The sequence below is a fragment of the Camellia sinensis genome, chromosome 1 (assembly GCF_055761805.1).
Source record: "Camellia sinensis isolate YWXY chromosome 1, ASM5576180v1, whole genome shotgun sequence".
NCBI classification, from domain to species: domain Eukaryota; kingdom Viridiplantae; phylum Streptophyta; class Magnoliopsida; order Ericales; family Theaceae; genus Camellia; species Camellia sinensis.
The window spans coordinates 33,717,805-33,726,492 of record NC_138961.1 but is presented as its reverse complement, the minus strand read 5'-3'; the positions used below and the strand labels follow the sequence as shown (position 1 = coordinate 33,726,492).

The window sequence follows — 8,688 nt, the reverse complement described above, 5'->3', positions numbered from 1 at the left end:
TTGTTTTTCGCGCTTTGGGAAAAAAAGAACCAAGAGGTGAGAAATTTGAACGATGCAAACTAGTGGAGAAGTGGAACTAAACATAACGAATTAGGCTTTTTCTCACATTCACATTTTAATATAAGAGACATTGAAGAGTTTGTGAAGTTAATATAAGTTTCGTTTAATAATTTAAATTATTTATTTTTTAATATTTATTAAATAAAACATTTATATAAAAAATTAAAATAATTTTCTATTAATAGTTATATATTTAAATTAAATTTATATTATAAGAAATTAATAATTATTCTTAAAATTATATTTATCGTTTATTTTTTAAAGACATGTATAATTCAAATATATAGTTACGAATATTCAATCATCTTAATTTTTTATATAAATATTTTATTCAATAAGTTTCAAAAAATGAAAAGGTTTCAATCACCGAAATTGATTTCAAAATCAACTTAGCAAATCTAAACAGTATCTCAAGTCGAGATAATAACTTGAAAGAAATAAAACACGAGAAATAGAAGATGCATAACATTTACATATATTTTTAAGGATTTAAATTTTTCAAGTTAGTGATCTTAATCTGAAATAGTATTTGAACTTAATGACTATCTTTCTTTTGCTTTTAAATATTATTTAAATATATAATTATTGATATTTTGTTATTTTAATTTTTTATATAAATATTTTATTACATAAATTTCAAAAAATAAATAATTTTAATTATTAAAATTAAAAATAAATAATTTAAATTATGGAGATCAGTCTGATTACAAATGTTCTAAAATTTTGAAAGATTAAATTTGAAAATTTTTAGAAATTATGTTATGAATTTCAAATAATCTATTAAATTTTTTATCAAAACTTCTCCTAAATAAAATCTGCACAGATTCTATATCCATACAAAAGGGGTGATAAAAAAATTAATAAATTATTTAAAATCTATAATATTTTTTAAATTTTAAATCCTAAACTTATGTACAGTGACCAGTGACATACAAACATGTCGCAGACCCTTTAGGTGGGACCCTATTAATTCCACCCCGTACGGCACACTAGCCACATCAGCTGTCCCCACCACCCTCCACTGTCTACACCTTCACGCCGAAGGAACCGCCCACCCCCATTCTGCTCCTTTTTTTTTTTTTTTTTTTTTTTTCTTTTTTTTTTTTTTTTTTTTTAAAGTTTCCTAGAGTACTATAGTTAAAATTTATTGTCAAATCACATCAATTTTTCTGATGTGACTTGTCAGTAAATCTCATCCACACAATGTAACACTCTAAAAAACTTTAAGAAAATTTCACAGATTTGGGTGTTTTTTTTTACCTTCCCAAATCAAAATCCACGCCCCAGATACTTCTATAACTTTTATTTGTACAATTTCCACTTCTCTTTACCAATATTTTATTTTATTATTAATTGTTTGCTAGAACCATGTCAATTCTTTCCCCTTCCTTTTTAACTTTTTTGTTTTGCACTACAATACCATACCATTACCCAACCAAAAACAAAAACTCTACCATACCATTACCTCCATTTAAAAATAAAAAATAAATAAAATGAAAAATTTAAATAAATTATACTACTAATCCCTCTCAATTTTGAGTAAAATTTCATTTTAATCATTGTAAATAGGTAATTTATTCATTTTGATTTCTTAATTTTTTTAAAATACTAAGACCACGAGAGATTTAAATGTAAAATCTTACTGGATCCAACAGTGCAAATATACACTCAAATCATGAACATCATACCTTGCCTGATGCCACGTTGTTGAAAAAAACAAACAAAAAAATGAAATAAATAAAGCACAATTTAACAGCTTATTAATAAATTTATACTTGCAATGGGATATTACATGAAGAGGGTTGTGGATTTCTCTTCATCTACAAATATTGCCAAGAGACCCACTCTATCATCAAAAACATCAAAACAAAAACCAACTACACAAATCCCCCCTCTACTCCTTTCAAACCATTACTAATTTATGCAATTCTAAAAAAAAAAAAAGGTTTACACTTCACCCCCTTTATTACAAAACCAAAAAGCATCCTCTACCATACCCCCCTAACCATTCCTCCTTTTTTTTCTTCATTTCTAGCCCACAAAAACTTGCAATCTCCCACTAAAAACTTCGGATCTCCTTATTTTTCTTTCGTCTTCTTCTTCCCTAAACTACAACTCCTTATATTACCCTTCAATTCCAATTTCTCTGCCTAAAAAAAACCAAACAACATTTCAGTATCATAACCTCCTCCTACCTTCTTCTATACTTTTACTTCAAAACAACACCTACACCAAAAGACAAGTTTGAGACTATTTCAAGCTGGTGCAAGTCAATAAGTCCACTCCTGAGGGAGGCTCAATTCATGGTTCATTCCCCCCTCCGGCCGCAAAATCCGATTTTGATGGGTCAATGCCGCATTCGCCCGAGGCATCATCAAAGTATCTGCAAAACCAAACACCAATAATATTTAACAAGATCACTTTTTAGTAATTCTACAGTTCATTGCCGGCATCAATTGCGAATTCTTATAGTCATTGACCCTATCTTTTGTTTCCCTTTCAAAGGAATCAAAACGATTTAAGTTTTACAATTTAGCATCGTGTTAGGTCTAATAAGTCTATGACATTGATTTACCATAGTCCGGAATGAACGAACCGTTGAAGCGGGCCTGGGCCTGGGCCTGGGCCTGAGCCTGAGCCTGAGCCTGGGCCTGGGCTTGAGCCTGAACAGTCATGTGGTCGAAGTTCTTGTTGAGAGCCTGGACGACCCTAGCTGGAAGAAGAGCAGTTGAACAGCCTGTAACAGAGACCATGTTAATAAAGAGATATATAAATCAAATCGACATCCAAATTGCTTTCGGCACATGCCCATCTACTAATTGTCATCATGAATAATCTTGTGATTATGACAGAAAAGCAAGAATAAATATATTCTAGATCTAGAAAAAGAAAAAAAAAATATGGGTACATTTTTGCAGTCAAAATTGGGACCCAAACAAAAATACAAAGAACAGAGAAAGAAAAGAAACACTGATAAAAGCATTTGGTGACCGAAATATATATATATATATTAAAAAAAGGGGGGAAGTACACATCCATAAAGGAATTCATGTTGGCCAAGTGAAGTATATCTGGTGAAAAAACCACTGTTGCCCTGTTTGGTTCACGAGAAAAATCAGGAAAATAAATGACTAAACATTTAAAATCTGGCCAACTGGGGCCTAGTTTAGTTGAAACAGAGACCGACATAATAATTTGAATTATTCAGGATATGGGGGTTTTAAAAGCTTGGGAAAACAAACAAAAAAAAAAAGCCCAGAAAACGTAAAATGAGAATTCCTTTCGCTTTTCCTCTGCTTTCTCAGTAGCCAAACACAGCTCAACGCGAACTAATGAACAGAAAAAAGGACAAACCCAGAAATTAAAATTAACAAATAAAGCCAGAGAAATCCATAACGCATGAGGAAACTCAAGTGAGAACAGAACTAGCAATTACCTGTCTTCTTGCGGGGCTCTGTAGTGTTGTTTCCATATCTGCGAGGTAAAAACACACCGGTGCCAGCGCACTCCCTCTTCACACCAGATCCGCCGAGAAACACAGCTCTCATGCCGGAACTACCGTGTTGGGAGGGCTGGGCTTGGTGGTTTTTGTGCTGAACTTGCAAAGGAGGCCATGCAGACTGAGGCAAACCCAGTGGCCTCGCATATCTTCCATTATTATTCTCGAACCCACCTCCATTAACAACTCTCCCTCCTCTGTTTTGACCCATCATCTGTTGCTGAAGCTGGTTTTGCTGTGAAAACAAACCCTCTCTGGTTTGTCTTCCCCAAATCGAAGAAGAGCACTGGTGTTTCATCATTTGGTCATGCCTCGCTTGCTCAAACTGCAAAACAAAACAAAACAAAAACAAACCCAAAAATCAACAAACTAGATGAGAAGAGGGAACAAGTATATACACATTATGTGACTCACTCACATGATTGGACTGTGAGAGGTTGTGAGAGAGGCACTGATTGGCATAGAAAGAGGTGTTGATGTTTTTCAGAGGCGGTGGAGCGAGAGACCAAGGAGGGCCGAGAAGGCCTCTGGGTTTGGGAGGTCCTTCATCGTTCATCTTCAACCTCGCCACTTGTCCCGCCGCCTCGTAAATCAGATCCCAAGAGTCGTTGTTTCCACCCGGCGGCGTAGTCGGCGGTGAAGGGCCGTTGGGGCTTTCGAATGCGCTCAGCGTCGATTGAGGCGAACCGGACAAAACCCAGGACTTCTGAGTCAACACAGATTACAAAATCACAACTCATTTTCACGGAATCGACACCCGAAAAGGAAAATACAGCCAGAAGAAATCGAAAGCATACCTCGAGATTTTGAGGAGCAGAGGCCATTTTCTGTGCTCTTTCTTGCAGAGTGAAACGAGCCAAGCGGCGAGTCAACCCGGCGAGTAAGTCCTCCTCGTCGCTCTCGGTCTCGGTTGAACCCACGACAGACTCAACAGGCGAGTAGGAGCCAAAATCGTAGGGAAAGTCAGTGGGGAAGGCAAAGGTAGGGCCAAAAGCAGAGTTGAGGGCATTTTTGTTGAAGTTTTCTTTGCCCATGAGTATGTCGTCGTCGGTGAGGAACTCCGAGGGAAGCCAAAACTCTCCATTGGCGTGAGTGTGAGCAGCCATAGCAGCGAAACAACCCAAAAGAGAGGCAAATAGACCCAAAAGAGAAGGATAATAGTGAAGAGAGAGAGGGAGGTAAGTTTGATGGGCGTTCGTTGCTGGTTGGAGAAGATTTAATAATGACCCAAGTGAGTTTTCTGCTGTGTTTTGCAGGCTGAGGGCCCCATCAAAATAAGCAACAGAAATTTTTTTAAAAAAATTAATAATTAAAAGAAGACGAAGGCTAAGGGTTATTTTGAGAAAATAGTAAAAAGTGATTTTTTTAGCTTTTAATTAAGTTTTTAGTTTTTTTAGACAAATAATTTAGGAAGTTAATAAAAAGTGACTTTTGACTTTTTTGATTAATATTTGTTTAGGATGTCAAATCATAAAATAATGACTAAACTACCCCATTTATTTAAAATATTTACAACTTTACCTATGTAACACATTTTGACCCATGAAGGATAAAATTGTAATTTCACCGTTGGCTAAAAACTAACTTTCCAAATGAAAAAAAAACCAAAAAACCCAACTTTTGGTTTTTGCTACTAACCAAAAAAAGTAGCTAAAAACTATGTTGCCAAAATAAGCCAGAGTGTATTATAGGTTTCCTTTGGTATAGGTGTGTAAATATGGTTTGAGAGTATGAGTCATATTTTAAATTTGTGAGTTATAGAATTATTATTTGAGTATAGAAAATTTGTTTAGGCCAAGTTTGGGAAGACTAAAATAAGTGTACTTTTTGTCTTTTTGGACTAAAAAATTGAGGTTGAAAATATGGATGTTTGGGTTAACTTTTTGACTTTTTATTGAAAAATGTGTAATAAAAAATTGTAAAAATTGATTTGTAGGGAAAAATTTGAATTGGGAGTTGTGCAGCCGTAATTGTTGACTTTTGGTGAATAGTGTTAACTTTTTAACTTTTTGAGTAACTTTTTGGCTTTTTTGGAACATCCCAAACTTGGCCTTAGTTACAATTTTTTAATAGAGTGTTGAATTGAGTATGGAATTGAGTTTTAAAAGTTTGATTTGACATGTAAAGTAAGAAAATTTGTTTGATTATGAATTTTAGAAAAAAAAATTTAAAATAAATATTCAAAAAATTTAAATCATAAATATTTAAATAATTTAAATAATCTAAAAAATTTAATAAGTAAGAAATTAAAATAAATATTCAAAAAATTTAAATAGTAAAAATTTAAATAATTTAAATATTCAAAAAAGTTAAATAATTTAAAATGTTAATATTTTAAATTTAAAAATAACTCTACACTCAAATCGTAATCAAACACATAAAACAAAACTCAATTAAGAAATTATTTTTAAAACTCATAACCAAACATAAAACTCGAAACTCCATACTACTTTCACTACTTTACACTCAAATCGTAACCAAATACATAACAAAAAAATAAATATATTTAAAAATATTTTTATAAAATAGAGTTTGAATTTATTTTTATAAAATATTTTAAAATTTAAAAAATTAAAATCGTAATATTTTGAAATTAAAATATTTAAAAATATTCAAAAAAATCGTAACATATTAAAATATCAAAATATTTAAAATCTTAACAAAATTAAAATAATTTTAAAATATTTAAATATTAAAAAAATTAAAATATTGATTTAAATTGAGTTTTGAAAAGAGTTTTGAATTATATGTTTGGTTATGAATTTTGAAAAGTAATGATTATGTTTTGAATGGAGATTTGAGAAATGTATGTAGAATTGTGATTTGAAAGCTCAAAACAAACAACACACCCAAATCAATGGGGGAAACTATAATTTGGAAGGTCTACCAAATGGAATTTTTCAATACTTCTTGCAGTATTTATTTTGAAAAGTGTTTTAAAAGTTAATTTTTAATTTATATTATTTTTTATATATTTTTTATAAGAAATTAAAAATTAACTTTTAATTATTTGTTCAAAATAGATCATTATTAATAATAATTTATAATAAAAATTTGAAAGAAAAAAAAAACAAATTATTGTTTTGTAAATTTTTTTATGATAATAAATTACTTATTTTTCTTATTTAGCGATGTGATACTTTATATTAATTTTAAAATTTTTATTATATAACATATTAATTAATAATTTATAGTACACTTTCTTTTATCAAGCTTGTTATTTATACTATTATTAAATGAAGATTTAAATTGATTTAGATAAATATTATTTTTCTCATATCACGTGACAACTTTAAATATGCTATAAAAAAAAATGTCGCATGACAACTTTAAATATGCGAAAATAAAAATATAAATATATTATAAACAGTGTAAACAAGTTTTGAATCTAAAATTTTGAGTTTCATTAAGAATATACTTATTATTTAAGTAACATATATATTAAGATATTAAATTTTTTATTATTAATTATCTAAATTACATACGTATTGCGTGTGCCATCCACTAGTAGAATTTTATAGTAGGGTCAATTGTGTAATTGAAAGTAGACCTCTTTTGAGAATATAGAAAAAAAGTTAATTTATTAATTTATTTAAGTCACATCATCTTATTATTTTTTTATATATTTAAAAAAAATAAATAAATTATTTGTTTATCTTACTTTTCAAAACAAATCTTAAGAGTTTTTATACTCTTTTTTTTATTCAAATAAAAAAATAGGTTTTTATACTTTTTTTTTATTCAAATAAAAAAATAGAGTTTTTACACTAATTAAGAAGATTGCTTTATATTACTATTAATTTTTGTCACCGTGTCGTATCACCAAGTGCCTAACAAAATATTACTATTATCATTAATGATTAATAATTATTACCTACCAAGAAATTAATCATAATAGTTCATATAATTAATTGTGACAAAGAGACGGTGACATATAACATTTTTCAGTGAGAAATTCAAATTGGTCAACTCATATGCAGGTTTCATTTGACAATATTTTTAAAATTAAATTTATTAATAATTAAAAAGTTTATTTTGCCAAAAAAAATTGTAAATTATTTGAAAATACCTATTTTCTGTCAAAAGTATTCAATCGCTTTTAAATGTCATTAGAAAAAAAATTAAAAATAAAAATATATGAAATAGACTAACTTTTTTTAGCATTAATGTTTTTATAATTTTTATATCATGTTTATATCATGGGTCCGTAGATAATGATATAATATTAAGGGGTTATTGAGGAGCAAGCTAAAAAAAAAAAAAAAAAAAAAAAAGTAAAAAATCAACTTTTATTCATTTTAAATCACATCTTTGTCACGTAAAAAATTTAAAAAATAAAAATTTAATTTTTAATTAATTTCTCAAATCACTACTAAATAATAATTTACTTTAAATGTCATTAGGAAAAAATTTAAAAAAATTAAAAATACATAAAATAGACTATCCTTTTTTAGCATTAATCACTTTGTTTGGTTTGAATTTTCTAAAAACACTTTTCAAAAAAATTAACTTTCTTGTTTTTCGTATTTTTTTAATATTTTAGGTAATTTTTTAATTTTTAGATACAGTTAACATAAATACAATTAAAAAGTATATTTTTGTGAAAAAAAAATTTAAAAAAATTCACTAAATACCAAAAAAATATGAAAATTTTTGTATTTTTGTATGTTTATTAATTTTTTTAAATATTTTTTCACAAATATTTTACTTTTTAGACACATCTAAGTAAGATGTATCTAAAAAATTAAAACAATTCTTAAAATTTTAAAAATATTCACTAAAAATAAAAAAATATGAAAAATAAAAAATTTAATTTTTAAAAAACTTAATTCAAAAAATTTAAACCAAGCAAAGTGACCATTTTATATAATTTTTATATCATGGGTCCATAGATAATGATATAATATTGAAAAATATAAAAAAATTCAAATATTTTATCAACATTAAATGTTTCACATGGGTGTGGTACTCACACCACGTGAATCCCACTTCCATATAAGATATTTAATAAAAATATTAATAAAATATTTAAGATTCCTAGCGTTACTCTATAATATATAATAATTTTTTAGGAAGGGAGGTAGTAGAAAATGTAGGGTCTATGCGAGTCACACTGTTATATGAAATGT

The 8,688-nt window shown here is 28.5% G+C and overlaps 1 protein-coding gene across 4 annotated transcripts; it reads right to left on the bottom strand.

Annotated features, from left to right (window-relative positions):
- Positions 1-1,808: 1,808 nt before the first annotated feature.
- On the bottom strand, positions 1,809-4,841 carry LOC114296998 (uncharacterized). Of its 4 annotated transcripts, none has more exons than XM_082875952.1 (5): positions 4,357-4,841; positions 3,978-4,265; positions 3,497-3,884; positions 2,636-2,797; positions 1,809-2,443 (listed from the first exon to the last, which is right to left on the bottom strand). In XM_082875952.1, exons 1-5 carry the CDS (start codon positions 4,663-4,665, stop codon positions 2,331-2,333), a joined length of 1,260 nt encoding a protein of 419 aa, XP_082732078.1. In that variant the 5' UTR covers positions 4,666-4,841; the 3' UTR covers positions 1,809-2,330. The 4 variants fall into 4 exon arrangements, with proteins under 4 accessions (XP_082732078.1, XP_082732087.1, XP_082732085.1 ...); XM_082875961.1 differs by having other exon boundaries at positions 2,657-2,797; positions 3,978-4,262; positions 4,357-4,798; XM_082875959.1 differs by having other exon boundaries at positions 2,657-2,797; positions 4,357-4,796.
- Positions 4,842-8,688: the final 3,847 nt, after the last annotated feature.

Coding starts and splice junctions, on each gene's coding strand:
- LOC114296998 (XM_082875952.1), bottom strand. CDS start 4,665: ATGGCTGCTCACACTCACGCCAATGGAGAGTTTTGGCTTCCCTCGGAG. Junction 3,885..3,977: donor ACCTCTCACAGTCCAATCAT/GTGAGTGAGTCA, acceptor TTTGTTTTGCAG/TTTGAGCAAGCGAGGCATGA. Junction 2,444..2,635: donor TTCGTTCATTCCGGACTATG/GTAAATCAATGT, acceptor TTGGTTTTGCAG/ATACTTTGATGATGCCTCGG.